This window comes from Anthonomus grandis, chromosome 12, assembly GCF_022605725.1.
Source record: "Anthonomus grandis grandis chromosome 12, icAntGran1.3, whole genome shotgun sequence".
NCBI lineage: Eukaryota > Metazoa > Arthropoda > Insecta > Coleoptera > Curculionidae > Anthonomus > Anthonomus grandis.
The window spans coordinates 5854521-5877579 of NC_065557.1; the positions used below are offsets into that span (position 1 = coordinate 5854521).

The following is a 23059-nucleotide window of genomic DNA, read 5'->3' on the forward strand; positions in this document are numbered from 1 at the left end:
ACACTAAAGTTAAATACACTTAACAATTGCTAAACCAGAAAAAGACTATTAAATTTTAAATACTAATTCCTACATAAAAAACAAAGTCTGGGACACCAATTATAGTAACTCTCTCTTCAATACACCTCTCAGGTTTTTTTGGGTTTCAAAAAAGAAATCTATGTTATTATAAAAATTTGATAATCTCATCATTCTACACAGTGGAGATGACTGACAACTGTTAGTATTTCTGAAAGGTAAATTAAAAAGATCACTAAGTCTTAACTGCCGTGATGGAACATTAACCCTCAACCCCTGCATCAAACATGGACAATCCACTTTATTATTCAACAGTTTATGCAAAAATTAAAGGTCTGAAATTTTTCTTCTGTTGTCAAGAGTAAGTATACCAAAATGTTTTCTTATATCACCTAAGTCATTAGTAACAATATTTAAATTATCCCTATAATAAAGACACTTTAAAACACTAACACTAAGGTATTAATATGTTTATCAAAAAGTAACTTCTCGTCAAAAATGATTCCCAAATCCTTCACCTCTTGAGCCCTTTTAAGATCAACATTATTTATATTATAATTAAATTGGATTTTTAATTTATTTTTAGTAAATGAAATAAACTGACATTTTTCAATATTTAAAAAAAGGCAATTGATCCGACAGTATCAAGGCTTTCTATATCCTCTTGCAGGAGCTGGCAGTCCTCGTGTGATTTTATAGGTCTAAAGAATTTAAGATCATCTGCATAAAGCAAAAACTCCGAGTGTTTAAAACATTTAAATATATCATTTATAAATATTATGAAAAAAAAGGGGGCCCAAATGAGATCCATTGTGGCACCCCCGACGTTACATTAGCTATTTCGGAGTTTACGCCGTTTATGCAGACTGTGAACCTTCGATTTGAGGGGTAAGATTCAACCCATTTTTAAAGAAAACCACCCATCCCTACCAAAGCTAGTTTTTTTTAGCAAAATTGAAATGTTAATTTTATCGAAGGCCTTGCTGAAGTCCGTGTAGACGCTATCAACCTGAATACGTTTGTCCATATTTTTCTTTAAAAATTCAAGATAGGTGAGAAGATTGCTGTCTATAGAACGGTTTGCAAAGCTTTAGAAATATATATTGGCATTAATAATAGAGGGCGTCACATTTAAATATTTTGAACTTATCTTAACACCCCCACTAGTTAAAAATATTTAACAAACAAAAGTCCAAAAAGGTTGAGAACTAACTACTAACATAATTTTGGTACTAAACCTAACAAAACTAAAAACTTGTAATGTTTGCTAGAACCCAAAGCCTTCATCAAAACATCTGCGTCCGTTTTAATATACTCAAGACTCACCAATCCATTCTGAATTACTTCCCTGACAAAATGGTGACGGAAGTCAATATGTTTAGTCCTTTTATGGAACACCGGGTTTGAAGATAGCTTTAAGGCACTCTGACTATCGCTAAATAACATAACAGGATTAAAAGAATTTGTCACTTCTCCTAACAAATTTCTCAAATTAATTGCTTCTTTTGAAGCCTTCGAGAGCGCCGTATACACGGCTTCTGTGCTTGACAAAGCAACAGTCTTTTGCTATGTGCTTTCCCATGAAATTACAGAATTTGCATACACAAAACAAAAACCGGTATAGGACCTTCTGTCTACTATATTACTACCCCAATCGGCGTCTACATAACCTACTAATTCTTTACAATCTTTCTGATATTTCAAACAATAATACTTTGTTTTCTGAAGATATCTAAGAAGTCTTTTAAACTTTTGCCAATGAGTCTCATTAAAGCAATTATTGAACTGGCTTAAATAGCTAACACTGTAGGAAATATCTGGCCTAGTCATTATAGCTAAATACATAAGTCCACCAATAACTTGACGGTATGACACTGATAAAACACTATTATCACCCTTAATTTAATTTAAATTCTTCTCCATTGGAGTTTCAACCGTTTTACAATCTTTCCTTTGAAACTTTTCTAATAAAGAATCTATATAATTGGCCTGGTCTAATGTTATAACATTCTTTGAATTATCTATAGAAATATTCATACCTAAAATTTGTTTAGCTTGTCCTAGATCTTTCAGCTTAAATCTTGAAGCCAATTCTGCTTTTTTCAACATCATTATTCGAGAAAATAAAACAATCATCCACGTAAAGTGCAATAACAGTCATAGAACCACTCTCTGACTTAATAAAAACACAAGGCTCAAATTTAGACTTGACAAACTCGATAAGAACAATCTCAACCTTTTGGTACCAAACACGAGAGGATTGTTTAAGACCATATATCGCCTTATTTAACTTCAGAACTTTGTTTTCATGACCTGGCTCTACAAAACACTCTGGCTGCCTCATGAAAACTGTTTCACTTAGCTCGCCATGTAAAAAGGCTGTTGTTATATCTAGGTGCACAATATCTAGACCTAAATTTACACTTAAACCTATTAACAATCTGAGGGTAGAGTGTCTGACTACAGGCGAAAAAGTCTCCGAGTAATCTACTCCTTCTCTCTGTGTATACCCTTTGGCTACTAGACGTGCACGATATGTTTTTTTTATTGTCCCTATCAGATTTTAACTTAAAAACCCACTTACATTCGACAAATGGAAACTCACTTGACCGCTCCACCAACTCTACACTGATTACCACTGATTACCATCAGGTCTAGACAACATCTGCGACACTTCTGGTGTACAGACCGGGTATCCAGTTGGACAGAAAAATACAACATAATCATCGTACTTCTTAGCTAACCTCTCTCTAGTTGATTTCCTTGGAGCTGCTGCCTCTAAGCATAGCAGTACATAGTCTGCATCACTTGGGTTATCCTGAAAAACATCATTTTCAATACCGTACTCTACTGAACCATATTCACTACTGATGGAACCACTCTCATCATTCTGCTCTGAAATGCTGTTCCTCCTGTCCCCCACTGAAATTACAGTTTCCTTTGAGAACACTGGCTCCATGGCTTTCATATCTTCATGAATTTGAGTATCCCTGCTAGTTGTGACGTCATCTATTTTTGGATCATAAATTCTATACCTTTTAATATTCTCTGCATATCCAACCATGATACACATATTAGACTTTTTATCCAGCTTAAGTCTCTTTTCTTTCGGAACTCCCAAAGATTTTAAAATGTGACAAATCTGGCTTGGAACCATGCCACACTTCATAGGGTGTCTTTCCATCCAAACCACTTTCCACACACAAAAAAAATTCAACATTCTAGAAGAAAGAAAAAAAGTCTTTTTCAGGTAGATTGTTCAGCCCTTTTTATTATTTTTTCATATTTCCAAACATTTAGTATAATTTCCTGGTTTTTAAAAGGAGTTAAAATCAATGTCAAAATGGCAATATTATTTCTTTTAAGTTTCTCTTAGGAAAATTGAATATTTTGAAAATTTTTGCGCTGCTTTAATATTCTTTTCAATTCAACAACCTGGAAAGAAAAATATTTTTTCTTCCAGGCATTTGAATCCACTTTTTAAAAAAACTACCAAGGAAACTTAAAAGAAAGCCGATCTGAGCACTAGAAGTGGAGCTAGGTTACCTAATAAAACTGTCTTTTCTCTTGGATTTGATTTTTTAAAACTGTTCTTTTAAAAGCTTCTAATGCATGGATTTTCATGATTTTTTCAGTGAAAGCTGAAGAACATAACAAGGAAACTTTCATAATAAAAATCAAGCCAATCTGAGCACTACAAGTTGAGTTATGTCTCAATTTATCTGAAACTGTCTCCTCTTGGACACGCTTTTTAAAAACTCGGATAAAAAAGCTTTTAATGCATAGATTTTCGTGATTTTTCAGTGCAAGCTGAAGAACATTCCAAGAAAGTTTTTCAAATAATAATCAGGTCGATTTGATCATTACAAGGTGAATTACTACTCAAGTTACCTGAAACTATATTCCTATAACAAAAAAAAAACTGAGACCATTGACTTTGTGTTACTCCAATCTCTGAATTTTCATTATTAAGAGGTTCTTAGAAAAAAATGGACTACTTTTTTGAATTTTAGCACACGATTTTACCGGGATAAAAAGGCTCCCCGATTTTCAATTGATTCGTGATTTTTCCCATGAAATTGCACCAATGTCCTCATTTCAATAATGCTCAGTACTAACATGCATATAACCCTATTCATAATTATTTAAGTAGTACGAATTCTATCTCAAGCAAAATTACTACAGGAGTCTAAATTTTCAAAACAGAATTCCCTAATTTATTAACCCATACAATATACTGCTATAATTACACTTTTTTCCAGTGTCCTTGATGGCCACCTGGACAGCATAACCTCCGCCTGCATTACCCCAGACAATAAATTCATAGTTACGGCCTCGTGTAACTCGGACTATCGCATCTGGAACCTGGACACCGCCAAGTGCGTTTTTATTAAAGAAGACGCCCACGACGGCGGTATCCAGAGTTGCGATTGTTCAGAAAACTTGGAGCCTATTCCCAACGTAATCAGCGAGGGGCAGAATTACTTGTTGGCCACCTGCGGTAACGACAGTATGGTGAAACTCTGGAGAATCTTCTTTGCTGTCGGAGAACAAGACGATCCGGTAATAAAACAGTGGCGTCTACTGCAAGGTCACGGAGGAAACGTCATTTCCGTGAGGTTTTCACCGACCGTTGGGGAAGTGGTGTGCTCCACAGCCACCGACAGACAAGCCAGGATATGGTCCGTTTACGGCGGAGACTGCTTGCATGTGTTGGATCACGATTCAATTGTCACGTGTTGCTCGTTTAGTTCGGATTGTTCGTTGTTGGCCATCGGTTGTCTGGATCGCACTTTGTGGATTTGGAAGTTGCCGCAACATCTTGTAAGGCGTGTAGCGAGTTAGGTTTGAAAAAAAACTAATTTTTTTAAAATTGTTTTAAGGTATTTCAAACGGCTATAGCGAGCAAGTTGAAAAGCCACACGAAAACTATAGCGGAGTGGTCCAATGGGGATGTCATTAAATGGCTGGATGAGATTAATATGAGTAGGATATCGGAGAATGTTGTTAATACGGGTTTGAATGGGGAAAAGTTGATGACGCTTACTGAGAATGAAGTTTGTTGTGGATTAGATTTGGGTAAGCTTAAGGAATGCTTGTTATTTAATTAAGAAAGGGTTTTTAGAATCATGTTTTTAACGTTAAATTCATCCTCAGGAAATGTTCTGTGTTAGGGTAAAAAAGTATCAAAATATTTTTAGTGGCTTTTAAGTTAGACCTAAAAATCTCTACCTTGATAAAATTGTAACTATTGAAACATAAAAAATGCCCTTTCTTGGGCTAAAACTCTTGTAAGAATTCGCTAAGAAATTAAAAAAAAATGCCACGACTAAAACTGACCGAAATACACGAAATCACGAAAGATTCACGCTTTTTAATCCATCCTCAGGAAGTGCTCTATAATTGAGTGATTTCTAAGTTACGACCATAGATAAACAGTTTATAGTGGTTACGACCAAAAATGTGTCCTAATGAAAAAAAATTGCAATATGTTTCGAAACTTCAAATTTGATCAGGATTGGACATTGAGCTTGCTTGTCAAAATTGTCTGTAACGAAGTTTTTATTTTAAGAATTTTTAAGAATAATTAAAATAATGCATAACCGAGATTCACATTTATACGCTCAAATCCATTTTCAGGAAGTTCCCTATAATTGAGTGAAAAAAAAATGAAAATACTTTAAGTGGTTCCTAAGTTTTGATCCAGAATGTCTCCTAATGAAAAAAATATTTAATTTGCAATATACGTGTTAAAACTTCAAATTTGATCGGTCTTGGACCTTGCTTGACAAAATTGACTGTAACTCAATAAGTTCTTGAGCTAGAAGAAACGTTCTTATATGAAATTACTAAGTAAAGACGCTCTTTTTTTTAAGGATACCATTTTCAAATTAGTCTTATTATTTAATGTAAATATTCTCAATACTAGAGACAATTGCTAAAAAAAATTAGTAAAAAAATGGCCCAACCAAAACTAACCTAAATACCCAAATATGTACCTAAGTCCGATTCACACTTTTATCCTCAGAAACTTCTCTATAATTGAGTAAAGAAACTATGAAATATTTTAAGTTGTTCCTAAGTCATGACCAAAGAAGTCCCTTAATGACAAAAATATTTGATTCAAATTTTAAATTTCAAATTTGATCATCTGAATGAAATTGTCTGTATCTAAGAAAGTTCTTGAGCTACAAAAAACTTTTTTTATATGAAATTATTAAGCAAAAAAACGCTTTTTCTTTTAGTGAAACTCTTTTAAGAATATTCTTATTATTTGATAAAAATATTCAAAAAAATAATGAGAATTGCTAAAAAAAAATAATAAAAAATGGCTTAACCAAAACTGATTTAAAAATCCAAATTCTTAACCTAGATTCACGTTTTTACCATCCTCAGGAACTTCGCTATAATTTAGTGAAAAAAGTCTGAAGATTTTTCCAGTGGTTCCTAAGTTATGAGAAAATGCACCTCAATGCAATAATTATTTAATTTGCAATAAACGTTTCAAAACTTGGCAATTTTTGGAACCTGTTTGACAAAATTGTGTATAACTCGGGAAGTTCTTGAGCTCCAGGAAATGTTTTGATATGAAATTATTGAGTAAAAACAGCCCTACTGATACTCTTTTATTATTTAATGAAAATATTCTCAATAATAGTGACAAAAATATGTAATAAAAAATGGCCCAACTAAAACTGATCTCAATACCCAAATATATAACCCAGATTCATGTTTTTATCCTCAAATCCATCCTCAAAAACTTCTCAATTCGTTCGTGACAAAAGTATGAAGATATTTCCAGTGGTTCCTAAGTTATGACCAAAAATGTGCCCTAAGGAAAAAATTTTTAATGCATAATATAAAACAAATTTGATCATTTCTGGACCTTGCTTGACAAAATTGTCTGTAACTCAGATAAGTTTTGAGCTACAAAAAACGTTCTTAAATAAAATTATTAAGTAAAATACTTCTCTTTTATTGAAATTCTTATAAGAATACTCTTATTTATTGAAAATATAGCTAAAAAAATTGTAATAAAAAGCCTCAACGAAAACTGACCTATATACCCAAAAACGTAACCCAGATTCATGATTTTACCCTCAGATCCATCCTCAGGAACTTCTCTATAATTGAGTAAAAAAAGTATGAAAATATTTTGAAGTTCTTAAGTTATGACCACAGATGTGCATGGATGCAAAAAAAATATTTAATTTGCCATATACAATTCAAAACTTCTAATTTGATCTTGGCAAAATTGTCTGTACCACAGAAAGTTCTTGACCTAAAAAAAATTACTTATATGAAATAAAGGACTTTTAGTGAAAGTATTTTAAAAATAGTTTGTAGCAAAAAAATTTCTTAACCAAAACATTCTTTAACCATCAATTTTTGACTTAGAAACACGTTTTTACCCCTAAATTTGTACTCAGGAATTCCTTTGCATTATTTTAACAAAATATGAGAAAATCTTCAGTTATACCCAAAAATTAAATCTATTAACCTCAACCAAAAATTGCTGGTATCAGTTAAAAACATAACAAAACAGACGCTCTATCGCAGTATCACAACAATATTTAATTAAAATTACGGTTACAAGTTTCGTTTGATAGGGCACCATCAGATACAGTCCCAAAAGTTATGGCTAAAATCTTTTAACATTTTGCAAAAACGCTCCGACCCGTCGATTTGTATTTCAAGTTGCGCGTTTTTTGTACGTCAAGTTTGTATTGTACAGGGTCGCTCAAACATAAATTTCAACCATCAACCTCATTTTTTCAATCGACAGCAACTTTTTTTTATTTCATTTTTGAATTTTGTGTGGTATTATACCTTTCCCAATCGATGGATAAGAAGGAGAGGACCCTTGGAAAGAAAGGATTCGCAGAGATGTGCGCTTCCTTACTCAAATATTTAAAATGTTTACCTCGTTTTATGGTTCCATTACCCATTAAATCCCTCTAATTAAAGGATTTCTAGTATATTTAGCTTCAAAAGGTATGTAGAAACATTTATTAGAAAAAAAATTATGCTTTATACGTAAAAGTCTCTTCATTGAGGATAGCCAGCAATCGATTAACTTTTACTTCCATTAGAGGCCTACTCCTTCTCCCAGTAAGCAAGACCAGGTTATACACGTACGCCATAAGTAAAGTTTCTTTAATATGATTTAATTTATTTAAGAGCACATCTACCACCAGATTTCACAAGTTTGGACCACGATTTGAACTCTGAAAATAACCCCTCTGGAACTCTTTACTAACTATATAACTACCAAATTTATGCTGAACCGTTTTACTATGTGAATAATTAATTTTAATATTAAAAAGCTTTAATGGCAAAAAGATTCTGATTGATTGGAAATGATTGAAAACTTGCAATGAGAGTTTATTGATCCTTGGATATTGTGAAGTCGTGAATGGCAACCATTTTGAACATTTAATTTAATTTTTGTTATTTTTATATGTTACATTAATATTGTTTTTTTCTATAACTGTTGACTTTAGGTACGCATGGAACATACGTAGAATTCTACGAGAAATTCAAAAATTAAATATAAAAAGGTTTTTTTTTTATTTGAAAAAATGAGGTTGATGGTCGAAATTTATTTTTGAGCGACCCTGTATATACAAGCTTCACGTACAAAAAAGCGCAACTTGAAATAAAAATCGACGGACAGGAGCGTTCTAGCAAAAAAAAACCCATTGCTTAATTTTAAATGATTATAGTCATAACTTTTGGGACGCACTATACATCCAAATAAAAATCTTATTCTAGATTACGAGACGGCAGAAATAATGACGCGCGAACTAAAATGGCTAAAAAAGGTGGAGGTACAAATAGAACGGCCGCCGTCCATCGACATCCCCGAAGAGTTCTTGTGCCCCATCACCCACGAGATCATGAGGGAACCGGTAACCTGTTCGGACGGGTTCACGTATGAAAGAAACGCAATCGCCGAGTGGTTCATGTCGGGGAAGTTCAGTAGCCCGATGACGAACGAGGTGCTGGATAATACGGACTTTAGTCCCAATTTGGAGCTGCGAGATTCGATTAGGCGGTTTTTGGAAAGTAGCGAGGAAGAAGAGTAGACGGTTAAAGCAATAAATATTATTGACTTAGTCTTTATATATGTGCCTTGGGATTATAATTAAATAAGGTGGGGAGAATATATATGATCCAGTAGAGACTTTTTTTAAGCTAAACTGATGAAATTTGGTATGTATATGTTTGTGTTCTGACATATTCAGTTGTCACGGATTTAACTGAAAATTGCCTTATTCAGAATCTGCTGGTCTAAAGCCAACGATATCTTGGTTAGTTTATTTATGTCTATGGAATAGAATACTGTGTTCTACCCAATCAAATCCCCAAGTAAAATCGTGAAAATTATCATGGGTATGCAGACCCTCCTTCCTTGCCTAAATCACCGAGTACCTTGACTGTAGAACGTTCCTACAATTTCGAAACATGCCGTCGGAATTTCATTCTTTATTAAAGGTTACCTCACCCAAAAGCAAAGCCAAGTACTATATTTGGCATTCACCAGAGTTTAACTTCTATACATTTTTTTTCCAATTTATTAACTTTGTCCTTGCCTTAAATTTTGCTTCAATTATTATTTATCTTGTGAGAATTTTATATTAAGGACAATCTCTTTAAATACTTGGAAAATATTTTTAGTGAGAATTTTATTTAAAAACGGGGTACAAATATATTTTGTAATTGTTTCTTGTGTTGAATTTTCCCAATCTTTTATCATTTAAAGTTTGGGTTATAACCATTATTGTATGCTATTCGTTTTTGATAATGTTGACTTCTGCGTTATAATCTGATGGTGAAAAAAAAATTAATTGAATGTCAAAAGTAATTATTTTAGTAAAGATTTCTTGGAAGAAAAGGGCTTGTGATGGACCGCTTAAGAAATTATTGTTACCATTTCTTTAGTTTTATTATTTCCATTTTTTTTTGTACAAAAATCAATCTATTACTGGATGTCAAATATAGGAAAGAGTGAATTTTGTATTAATATATATTTTTTTTAATAATGAACGCCTTTAAAAAAAAATCTGAGGGGTCCATCAATGGCACATTATGTGCCCATGTTGGCCCCTGTTGCAAATAAATATTATTTTATCTTATTAACTTCTTTTTTAAGCTTTAATAAAAAAAATAATTCGTGGGGTACAAAAATATACATATAAACTCAAAAAATTAAGTACATAATGCACAAATAAATGATTTGCAACGGTAACTAACACCCGCACACTCAATGTGGCACCACGATTTACATACTTGACAGCGAATCCACTTTTCTTTGCTACGTGAGTGAGAGAATAACTCGTTGCAGTAAATGCAATTGGCATCATATGTGTCTTCTTTACCTTTTTTAAGGAATTCCTTCAAGATAGACTCATCTTCGTCAGAACTGTCATTTTCAATGACAAGTTACTACCTTGTTGTTTTCTTAGTTTCGTTTCCTTTTAAATAACTTTTTCTTTGAGTTCTTGAATTTCTGGAGTGGAATTTAAATGACCAGTTTTTGCACGAATTTTGCATATTCTTTTTTCAACGCCCCCAGGTACCACTTGAGGTGGAGGTAAAATTTCTTTCAGTGACACATTTAAAACTGAAGATGAAGAGGTGTTAAAACCAGAAGTACTTGGTTGATTTTGAATGTCTAACTCGATGGTACTGAGTTGAGCCTCCAATGGAATCTGCCTATCCGTTGCTAAAGCTGGTGCAAACTCCCAATCTTCAAAAATATCGGGATTAAAAGGATGAATTCCCGTCTTTTTATATGAATTTATTGCGTTAGATGGAATAGCACTCTTCAAAAAGGCTTAATTAAGAAGCTTGCTATTTTATATTGTGTGACTGCCTTTCCTGGGTTTTGACGCAGCCATAATTGGATTTCCTGGTCAAAATAGGTGTGAAGAGGACGAAAGAATCCGACATCTAATGGTTGAACGTGATGGGAACAGTGCGCAAAATACTACAACACCGTTTTCTTTAGAAAACTGTCTAGAGACAAGGCTTTTATGGCTACTGTGACCATCTAAAAGTAAAAGAACCTTGTTCTCATTAGATGCTTTTGAATACCTTACAAAGTGCTTTAGCCATTTACAAAAAATTTCAGTGTTCATCCATCCTTTTTCTTGCACAAAAGCTATGCTACCAGCGGGAGCACCATTCATAAGCTCATCATTCATTCTTTGACGAGGATAAATAAGAGCAGGTGGAATATAAGTACCTATGGCATTCGGTGCACTTTACAGTGACGTGTTGCCCCCGCTCTGCACTGCTGAGTGCCCCAACTTGCTTGCGTCCTTTTGCAGCGTAAACTTTTTGACATTTCTTTTGGACTGGGGTCAAACCTGACTCATCCATATTATATATGTTTTCCGGAAGAAAGTTAAACTGCTCTAGAGTATTAGATAGTGCTTGAAAATAGGCTTGAATATTTGGCTTGTTAAAAGCCTGGGCTCTGGCCAATGACGTGCTTTCTGGGCATCGCAAAGATATTCGTGGGTTACGTCTTAAAAATCCCCTAACCCACTTGCAACCTGCCATTTTTGTTTCCCGATTAAAATCATGTTTTATATTATTCCTCTCGGCTACTTCAAATACCATCCGTCGCAAATCTTTAGAAGTTGGTCCAAAAAATCGTTTTTCCATTTCAATAATATGTTCGGCAATTTCCTCTTCGATGGCTTTAGAGAACGTTGCTTTTCGTCCTCTCAAATTTCCTTTAGAACAGTCCCGCTTAGCCAAACGTCTTCTTAAAGTTGTCTTCGGTACATTGAAGGTTTTGGCTGCTAACTTAAGCACATATTGCTATTTCTTACATTCTCAATAGCCTGCCGCATGTCATCCTCATCCCACTGTTGCCTTTTTTTGGATGCCATATTTAAACCTAAATAGAAAAAAATATATCTATAGAATAATTAAATTTGTATATTGTTGCCAATGACGGACCCTTGGTCCATCAACAACCTGAAATTGTCCATCGACAATTTCAAGGGGTCCATCATAGGCTGTTTAGCACAAATCACATAAAAATAAAAAATTCTTCGCCATAACCTCAATTTTTTCCCGGTAGTTAAAACGAAACAGTTTTCCTAAACAGCAGTGAGAAAAACAGATTCAAGCAAATAATAAAACAAAAGTTATCTAACATTAGGTTAACCTACTTTGTTATATCTGTACTTACCAATTTTAACTTTTCTGTTTATTTTCATAAAATCACTTTATATTTGCACGAGTACATATAAACAACTTAAGAAAAGCTTTAATCAACCTAACCAATGCGACGAAAATGTATTTTGTGCGGTAAATTTAAATATTTAACTAGTGGTCCATCATGGGCACTGATCCATCATAGGCATATTTCCCCTATTCTCTACGCAGGACAAAAAATAGAGTTCATTCACTTTAATTATGAAATTTGCATATCCGCATTGCCTCATTTGTAAAAAATGTGTCGAACTAAAAATAAGGGGACCCATGTTCATTTATTTTTTCAACCAATAAATAGGCTCCCTAATACTGAATTTATTCCAGTTAAAAATTCCACCCTGTATGAAACTAATTGTTACTGTTTTTAAATTATGTATATAAATTTTACTAATTTTAAATTGTGACATACCTACGTTTGTTTAAATAGTGTCAGTTGTCCTAATGTTTTACGTTTTGACTCCTTTACTCAGACAGTTGTTTGTTAAATTTTTAATTTCTTAAATTATATTCTTTACACCTTTTCGGTAACATTGATGATAGCTATTTATTACCGAAAAGCTCTTTGCTATTAGTTTATAAAAAATATATACAAGAAATACAAATCTCACAGTTCATTAAATCTACGTGTGTGTACACAGTCACTCTTGCAAGTTAAAATCTTTGAGGCCTTATTAAAATGGCCTCTCACTCTCTCTAATCTCACTGACTAGACAGCATTGTAATGTTTTTATTCACTGTTTATTATTATTTCACATTAATTATACGCTGTATTTATTTCGTACAATTTGATTTAATTTTAAAGTCGTCCCTTTATTCGGAATGTTCCAGAACATTCACCAACTCTCTACATGTCCCGAGTTGTTCTCGATTCTTGTTGCACCTTCGGGTCTAGGGAACGGACGAGATGATTCTTATATACCGAAAGAGCAACAAGCTGGTATATTCGCGGCTGTTAAGATGGTTACATTATTATTCAAAGCTTTGATTAATACATTTCTCATTATACTCTATTTTCTTTGCTTGAGATTAAGACATAGTTTTTTCACGTGATTTTAGCCGTATCTCGAATACGCGTTTAGGTAACATATCTACATACCAAAATTCATTTGTTTAGCTTAAAAATTAAATGAAATAAGTGATAGGCCTGTGTGATAAGTGTTCCCTGTATCCTAATTTTTAGATTTTTTCCCTATAGTCCAGACAGACCTTAAAAAATGACTTCTAATGCCTGAAATAACGTCGATTCCCCGGGAAACGTTAAGTGATTTTTATTTCTTCCCGGGAATTCTTAAGAAAAAACTATTTTTACGTCTGAAAGTGACAAAAATCACTTTAAGTACCTAGAAGTTTAAAAAAAAAACAGTTAGTTGAACTCGAAGAAATATTCAATTTTTTCTCAAAGAGACCGGCTTATATTAAATAGTAATAAATTAAACTCCAAGTCACAGGTCTCAAATATATTGAATATAAGGAGGATTACATGTGTTTCGCTTGTACTAGGCATCATCAGATCTTCTTATGCGTTCACTAATAAATAGAAAAACACTACATATTACAAGTCTTGGGTAAAAATTAAAAGATAATAAAATAGGACGGAAACTAGTTATCACATATTAAAAATATAAACAAAATAAAGGAATCGTTTTAGTCTCCGTACCACTTTTATTAACTTTTAATGTTTTTTTTTCATATTATTATTGAATATATAAGAAGATCTGATGATGTACAGACGAAACACGTGTAATCCTCTGATCATATATTCAATTATAAACTCCTGGACAAAATTATCGCACCACTTGATTTTTAGAGATTTTTTTTTTATAAAGATAAAAAAATAAGCAAACTTATAAGCATTGTTAACTATGCATTATTAATTAACAAAAACAATTATATTCTATTTAACAAAACGAGATTTAAGTAACTAAATTCAATACAAGGAAAAGCATCGATTTTCACTAACTTCAATTTTGATACAAAAATAAAACAATAGACCCATAATGAATTCTTAATAACGTGTATTGCCACCTCTAGATGCAATGACCGCTTGAAGTCTTGGCAGCATTCCTCGTATCAAATTATGAAAACTTTCCTGCGGATGTATTCTCACTCCTCACGAGCAGCATGTTCCATGATAAAGCATAAACATAGTTTTTGTCCAGTTCTGCTTTTTATACGAGAAAAGATATTATAACTGTTTTAACTGATATTTATTTTTATTTAAATTTATCTTGATAAAAAAATTAGTGATGCGATAATTTTGTCCAGGAGTTTAATAAGACTTGTGACTTGGAGTTTAATTTATTAGTATTTAAATGAGTGCAACTGCCTGGAAAAAAGAAATAATTAGAAGAGGTATTTTGTGGGTAAATTGGTTATTTGTTAAAGAAAACTATTTGTTTCTAACCAACGTTTCGAATTATATTTATCTTCAGGGCTGCAATAAATAGAATTCGTCTTTTACTTTTTTTTACATGTATTTGTTTAAACAAATAATAAAAAATCTCTTAAGTTAACATTTATGTATGTAAATGACAGTATGCGTATGTCATAGAGATGTTCAATAAAAGGGGAAAAAGGAAAACTTTGAAAAACACCGAAGTCGTAGTTCTCTTTCGTTAAATTAAAAGAGTACACCTCAATTTAACGAGAACTACGTCTTCGGAAAGTGTTTTTGAAAGTTTTCCTTTTTCCCCCTTCTTGAAACTCTATGACATGCTTACTGACTTATGTTATTTACATTTTTTTTAACAAATATTTATAAAAAAAGAAAACACTGTTTGTTTCTATCTATTGCAGAGCCTTGAAGACGTATTAAATAGAATTCGAAATGTTTGCTAAAATTAAATAGTTTTCTTCCAATTCACCCACAAAATACCACTTCTAATACCCAATCTTTGGTCACAAATTCACAATAATAAAAAGAAATAATATGTGGAAAATGACTTTTGCTTTATTTGAAAATTTATACAAACAAACCTTGAGAAAACTATCGCCTAATTTCTTTTATTGGTAATTTTTTCCAGGCAGTTCAAGACCCGTAAAAACGACTCTAAAATATTTATAATAAGAATTTTACAGTGAGGGACAAAAGTATTGGCACACCATAATTTTATAAAGTAATTTATCAATGTTTACTATATTTATGTAACCCAATAATAACTATCTAACTAAAAACATATAAAAGATTTAGTACAATAATAATAATAATGAAAAATAAAACAGATTTCCTTAAGCATAACGAGAGCATAACAAAAAAATAAAAATTACATTCTATTTAAAATGGACATAACTACTATTGGCACAACAAATAAAAATAAAATTTAATCCCAGTTTTAATATTTTGTAGGACCTCCTTTTCTTTTTATAATATGAGTGAGCCTCCTTTTCATGGAATGGACCAGCTTTTGCGTATAGGAAGGCTCAAAACTATTCCATTCTTGCAGCAAAACACATTTAAGCTCTTCCTTACTGGAAATAGCCTAGATCGATTCGCTTTCCGCTGGAGATTGAGGAGGTGTATTTAAAGTATGAGGGACATTAAACGCAATCCACTGCTTAACTATATAGACTGTATGTTTCGGATCGTTGTCCTGTTGAAAGTAATAATCATTTGCCAAATTAAGTTTTTCCGCACTAGCTCTCAAGTTTTTTTTAGAATATTTAAATATACATTTTTGTCTATAATACCATCTATAAAAACCAGATTTCCGACCGATGACATACAGCCCCACACTAGTACACTACCACCACCATGTTTCACAGTCTTATGCAGATTTTGTGCATCTAGTTCACAATTGGGCTTCCTCCACACAGTCACTTTCCCATCTGAATGAAAAATGTTGAATTTACTTTCATCAGAGAATATCACTTTGTCCCAAAATATATTATCTTGATGAAAGTGTGCATTCGCAAATTCAAGACTTTTTTTGGTTAACCTTATTAATAAATGGTTTATTCCGAGCTACTCTGGCACTATTTCCAGCCCTATGAAGAACTCTTCGTACTGTTTTTGAGCTCACGTTGATGCGCTATCTTCTTCTGTCAATATAGCCGCAATTTCAGAAGCGCTAGTTCGAGGATTTCGCTTAATTTTATTCACAAATTTTCTTTCTTGCCTCTCCGTTAACTTTGGCGGACGTCCAGTTCTAGGCTTATTTTTGAAATTTTCTGCAGTTTCAAACCTTTTTAAGACACTACGCACAGTAAATCGACTTTTCTTCACAATTTGGACAATCGCTGAATACGATTTACCCTCTTTTCGCTGCTGTACAATTATTTTTCGCTCGGATTCCGTCGTTTCTTGGCCTTTGCGACACATATTTGCAATGTATGCAAAATATTTTACTTCATATAAATATTCTGTTAAAGAATGTAAAAATACTGCTTCAAAATTCTCATATACAAGGCACCTATTTTTAAACACTTTGTAAACATGTGTGCCAATACTTTTGTCCATGGGATTTTTGATAGAATTTTAATATGGGTTCTTTTGTAAAGCCTTTATTTATTAAATTTGTATTAAATATTAAGAAACGAATGCTCTTGGGTATACACTTTAAATTAGAAAATATTTAAATGTAATAGGTCTAGTAGCTTAAGAGGATAGATACGAATTTTAATAAAAATCAATATGTGCCAATACTTTTGTCCCTCACTGCATTCATTTGAAGTCATTTATTCTTGATTGTTCCACCTCCTATGCTCTCTAATATGGGAAAGTCACGATTAGTTTCCATCTTACCTATTAACCTGTTTTAAAGCAGTTAGTTTAAACTCGAATACGAATTAATGCATTTTGAAAAACATACTTTCTGCTGCGAATCTTAAGGTCATATGATTCCCAACAAACATACAAAATTCATGAATCATAACTTGCCATATTATCATCACATTTTTAAACACACTGAAAATAACCATTTTATAGGATTTTTTTAGAGACTTTCATGGATTGTTTAGATCCCGAGTTAGCCCAGGGATTTCATGGATTAACTCTCGAATTAATAACCCACTAAATATTACATAAGTGTAATTTTTCTAGATGGTTTGTATAGTATATTTGTATATAACATAATTACACTATAGGACAAATAGTTACGTGTAAAACCTTACTAATATCTATGTAATTTTATTTAAAGGCAACTAAATGCACTGTTATGTAAACGAATATATCTAACGATTTCGTGCCTTTATTTACATGAAATACCTTTTTATTTATATTATCGAATGAGTCAAAATCTGTGATATATATTGTACGTTAAAAACTTCTAAATAAATACTGTTCTGTCTGTTAAAATTGTGTTTATTTTTAACCTCAGTCTTGTTCACTCTGTTGCTTATTAAGTTTTCCTTTATTTCGCCTGAAAGTTCTTTTATGTGTTTCTTTGACGCTTCCCGCTAATTTTCCTTGTCGCCTTAACGCGTGCAGTTTCATGTTTTTCGCTTTGATGTCTTTTTTCTGTTGGTCCCCCTTCTTTTTTCCGCCCTGCGTGTAAAGCACGTTGATGCGTCTACTCTTCAGCTGAGAGTGGTGCATTGAAAGGCATTTCTTCAAAAAAAAACCAATTACAAAAATCCCCGTACGTAAATTATTTATCTATAACTTACCTCGTAAGAAACCTCGTCTTTCAACTCCAAATAAGCGAACCCCCTGGGTTTATTGGTTTTTTGGTCGGTGGGGATTCGAATATGCACGATTCCACCCGCTTTTTGGAAATGTTCCGCTAGTTCTTGTTTGGTTGTATCGTACGCGATGTTACCCACGAACAGCACGAATCTTTTCTGGCCCTTTTTCACAAGATCTTTGTTTTTCAGGTCCTCAATGGTCGGGTTTTTATTTTCCTCACGTGGTTTTTGCTCCGGCTGTTGTTTCTTCGTTTTCTAAACGGAAATGTGGGCTTCACTTGTTATTATACCGGGTGTAAATGAAATGGTATATTTTTAATACAAGGGAATGTATCTTGAAGGACTTTTCACACCCTGTATGTGCCTACGTTTGGTTGTGAAATGGCTAAATATTTAAACAAATAACTTTTGCTGACCATCCGAGACCAAAAGAAGGAAATTAAAAAAAAAACTAACAAAATAGATGATAATGATTTAATATTTCAAAGACTCAGTAATGACAAATTAACGTCAAACAGGCATGTAAACACTTTCAAATGTTGAAAATTACTCGATTTTCACAAAACTATATACTCGTCAACTTAGTATAAAAATATAAGTATTGCTCCTTGTTTTTTGGATATATTTTCAATAGTCATTATCGAGCACTATTGAAAAACTTCATAAATGGACTCAAATTACATAATACAAAAAAAAAATCGGCTATACAACATTAATCCACCTAAATAATTGAAAACATATCCAAAACTGATAGAAACTATATAATGTAATTAATAAAAAACACCAAAATAGTAATTACTTAACAAAAAGTCTCACACACTAATCTTAATTTAAATAAAAATCTACTTCTTTTTGTTGGGTTTTGCTTTCTTGTTACTAACCTTGGGCGCTGGTGCTTCTTCTTCTGATTCGTCATCATCTTCTTCATCGTCATCTTCTTCCTCATCATCATCATCATCATCTTCACCCTCTACCTCTTCACCACTGTCTTCTTCTCCTGAAATTAAATTGATTCGTTTTAACCAGACCCAATTACAATTAAGTACTAATTTTAAAGTAGAATTAGTTAACAAATAACATAATATTTAAAAAAATTAATGATTGGATTATACAGCTATACATATGTGCTCAAATTCCATGGTTTAAAGAGTAATATATATCATTGTCATTCTTACAAGCCAATTTTTCTCTTTCGATAGATTTTAAATATTAGTGCAGCTTTTTTGTATTATTTTAAATAAAATAAATATTTGTATTAACTTAAGTACACACACAAATCTTATGAACCATTGTGTTGCCTGAATCAAAGTTGTTAAATTATAATCCTGTATTTTTTTCTTTGAAAATAAATTTAATTTGAAATCAGGCAAACTCCAAGTCAAGGTCGCACAACTTTGTAATTGAAAGTTATACTTTAAAAATTACATGTTTCACATGCCTGAGCATCATCAGGTTATTAATAATTTATATGATTAAGTATTTATACAGCTAAGGTGGTTTTGAGCTTAACAGATCTGATAATCCATATTGACAACCTGACAAAGAAAGTTAGGTCCCATGTCAATATTCTCAGGAATTTGGAGACTTATGTGAGCACTCATAACCTGAAAGCTGCATATACGAGTATGTCCCCTCTCACTCTACAATGACTTATAGCATCTTGGTTTAGGACAAAGTAACAAATGTCTGAATAGTGTTTTTGCACTTCAGAGGAGAAAGGTCAGGGTTATTGCAGGTAAAGGGATGAGTGTAGGCTTTTATTCTGTATATGAACGTTTTTATTTTAAAAAATTAGCAATCTACACAACAAGGCAAAATCCATGATCCTGACAACAGACAGAGGCAGAGTATGATTGCTTTACTTTGTAGGCATGCAGAGGTATCAGTTAAAGTTCTTATGGGAATAACATTAATTAATAGGCTAAAAGAACTCTTAAATAGGTTTTATTAAAAAATTTATCCTATAGTATTGAAGAGTTTTTAAATTTTAAATTTGATTCATATTTTTAGGTTTTTAAAATTAACTGTTAAAGAGCTTCCAATGGGCTTGTTACTCAATTGCAGGAAAGAATTAGATGTAAAAAAGGAAAAAGAGACAATAAAAGTATTTTGAAGGACTTTAGTAGATGCAAAGCAAAAAAAATTAAACATGCATATATAATATTAAAATAAAATATATAAAAATTAAATAAAAGTGCACAACACCCTGTGTACTAAGGCAGACTATATACCCCTAGAAATACCCTCCAAGACCCAACTAATTTATACACTTTATAATGGATCTTAAGCTGTCGACAAAAGTATCACACAATTCATGTAACTTATTATTATTATAATTCTGACAAATTATACAAACAAGAGAGAGATATTAAAAAAATTACATAAAAAAAACCTAAGATGCCTAGAATGTATGCATTCCAACTGTTGTGACTGTTCCAACTATTGTTGGGTGAATTTTATTTAGCAAAATCATTTTACAGTTAGTAGTTATGTACATATATATTGAACTTTATCCTATTTCATGTGTGTAAACATTTTTTGATGTACTGACAATAATAAAGAATCTGAAGTTGCCAATATTTAACCACAGCATGTAATCTTCAAGTATAATTTGCAACCAACTTTTTGACTTGATTTTTATTGCAGAAATTTGTCTATTACAAACTTAGATATACAAAGATATTTTCTGGATGAAATCTCTTTAATGCAATGATCATCCAGAATCAGTTGAAGAAAAGCTAAAAAGATATTAAATGCATATCTTTCAAGAAAAAAAAATAATAAATTATAATTTATGAGATACAGTATTGAATGCCGTGACAAGATCTAAGAAAATAGAATTATGTATTTAGAAAAAGTTAAAAAAAAGTCTGTTGTCTTTTATTACTTGTATAGATGACCAGTCAGTAAGCAGTAATTCTAAAGCTCTGTTGTATGCAGATTATATGAAACTGTATCAGAAAATTAATAATGTGAAAGATTGATCCAAGAAGATTTATATAATACTTTTTCTTGTTTGTTGTTTTAACAACCTATATTAAATATAATTTAAATATAATTAAATGCTATATAGTAAGTTTTTCCGTAGAGCATAAATGGAGTGATTTTATCTCGATTAGATGAAAAGCAAGATTTGGGTATTACTACTAACTGTGTTAGAACTCTCTATGTGTCATACACAACTTACACAAGAAGCATTTTAGAGTATTTTTTCATTGTTTGGTACCCTTCTTACAACCTGCATATTTTGAATATCAAGAAAGTGCAGAGTAAACTATTAAGATATATGAACTACAAGGATACAGGTATGTATGAGCTGCATATTCCCAAATTGGAGATAATAAATAAACTGATATTTTTGTCCAAAGTAATTAAAGTGTAATAGTTGGTATGATAGCTTTTAATGTACATGTGTACCAGACAAGATGTCCAGTCCATTGCTTTTTACTGTGGAGTGTGCTCAAACCAACTATAACCTAAATTCTCCTGTAATATCCAGGTCACCTCTACAATAATTTGGAAAGTGAATGTGCTATTTTTAATTCATCAGTTACCTACTTATTTAAGGCAAATAGTATAATAGGCAAATTATTTACTTGCTTCATAACATACTCTATAATTGGTTTTTTACTGTAGAGTTTGTAAATAAATAAATAAATAATTTATGGGTGTCTAGGTACCTGAAAATTTCCCATTTCTAATATCAAATTAAATAAATGTAGAACTGGACTAATTATTCCTATTTTTATACCATCATAGCCAAGTGAACTATAACTTCTTAATTTACTCAAAACTGTACAAAAATAACCAGAGCAATCAGCAGTACCTCAGTCTAACCTAACATTGTTTTTTAAACACTACAAAATATATTAAACTTATGCTACTATAGCATACCTGCATCATCATCAGAATCAACTTCCTCTCCTCCTTCCTCATCTGATTCCTCCTCTTCTTCAGCATCAGAATCCTCTTCTTCCTCTTGTTTCACTGGTTGTTTCTTCTGTACGGCCACTTTGGCTGCCTGTGGTTGTTTCTTCTTTTGTTGTACAGCCTTTTGGGGCTTAGCCGCTACCTTGTCAACCTTATTTTTACCAGCCGCAGCCTTTTCAGCCTGAACCTTAGCCCTGCTTTTGGCTGCCGCGGCTTCAGCTCCCTCCTCACAAATAGTTTTCAATTTCATGAGAATTCCCAACTTCTTCTTGGCGGTTTTGGTCAGTTCTCCTCTCGTATTAATCGCTGAGATTTTGTCCTGAATGGATTTTAATAGTTCGGGATCTTTGCTGCCTTGTTTCTCTTTGACTAGACCGGTTAACTTTGAGAACTGGGATCGCCTCTTTCTTTTTGATTCTGCCGCCGATTTGTTGTTTGCCTTGTCATTTTCAGGTTTCTTGTTTGGTTGTTGTTGTTTGTTGAGCTGTTTGGTGCCGGCAAACGGTTTAACATCTTTTACATCTGAATTGTTTTCTGTTTTAATTTGTTTGTTTTTGTTGGGTTTTTGGGGGGAGCCGCCTTGTTTTTTAGGTGTGATCGGTTTGCCATTTTCTGCCTTCACTTTTTTCGCGGAGGCCTCGTTAGCAATGCTCTTGCGCTTATTGGGAGTTTTAATCTCTGCTTTGACCATTTTTTAAACTAGAAGCAAAAGTGATTGTTAAAAAAGGTGTGTTTTACTAATACTTGGATAAAGGTGAGTTTGTCCAAAAAAATCCCAAAATTAGTGATCTTTTGAAAAATCTAATTATGAGTTGTCGCGGTATGGCAAATACTAATTAAAATTTATCATAAAACTCAACAAAAACCAAAAATGCGGGTAATGTATTGAAATTTAAAAAAAACGTGGATACTTAATGCCACAACGCCACGATGTTTGGGTGTCGGAAAAAGGCATTTTACAAAAAAAAACTGTGATTTTTTGTTATACATACCTTATAAATAAAACGATACAACAAAATTAGATACGTGCGGGCGTCTAATTGTAAAAAAACTGTGAGAAAAAGACTTAAAATGTCGGAGAACGCCGAAACTATAAACACGCAGTACGCACGCCGAAATGAAAAGGTTATGATCGTGGTTTCGCCTTCTTATTTTACTTCACGTCATTCCTGTAGCTACCTAATCGGTCGAGAGATGTCGCTGAGCAGAGCGTATTTTTCCTAAATGATCGAAAACTATTACATTAGAGAGA

At 32.5% G+C, this 23059-nt stretch overlaps 2 protein-coding genes across 11 annotated transcripts in view; one reads left to right on the plus strand and one right to left on the minus strand.

Moving 5' to 3' along the window:
* Positions 1–17548, plus strand: part of LOC126743276 (WD repeat, SAM and U-box domain-containing protein 1-like) — a 69803-nt gene extending 52255 nt beyond the window's left edge. For 9 of the 10 annotated variants that reach the window (XM_050450303.1, XM_050450304.1, XM_050450301.1 and 6 more), the window contains 3 exons: positions 4281–4842; positions 4902–5097; positions 8794–17548. In XM_050450303.1, coding sequence (XP_050306260.1) covers positions 4281–4842; positions 4902–5097; positions 8794–9107 — 1072 coding nt within the window. In that variant the 3' untranslated portion in view covers positions 9108–17548. The remainder of the gene's footprint in view (positions 1–4280; positions 4843–4901; positions 5098–8793) is intronic. The other variant, XR_007662827.1, reaches the window with a different exon arrangement.
* On the minus strand, positions 17424–22966 carry LOC126743277 (nucleolin-like). The gene is made up of 5 exons (XM_050450307.1): positions 22800–22966; positions 21772–22506; positions 18759–18874; positions 17860–18132; positions 17424–17800 (listed from the first exon to the last, which is right to left on the minus strand). The coding sequence occupies exons 2-5, from the start codon at positions 22496–22498 to the stop codon at positions 17567–17569; spliced, it is 1350 nt and encodes a 449-aa protein (XP_050306264.1). The 5' UTR covers positions 22499–22506; positions 22800–22966; the 3' UTR covers positions 17424–17566.
* Between the last annotated feature and the right edge of the window lie 93 nt (positions 22967–23059).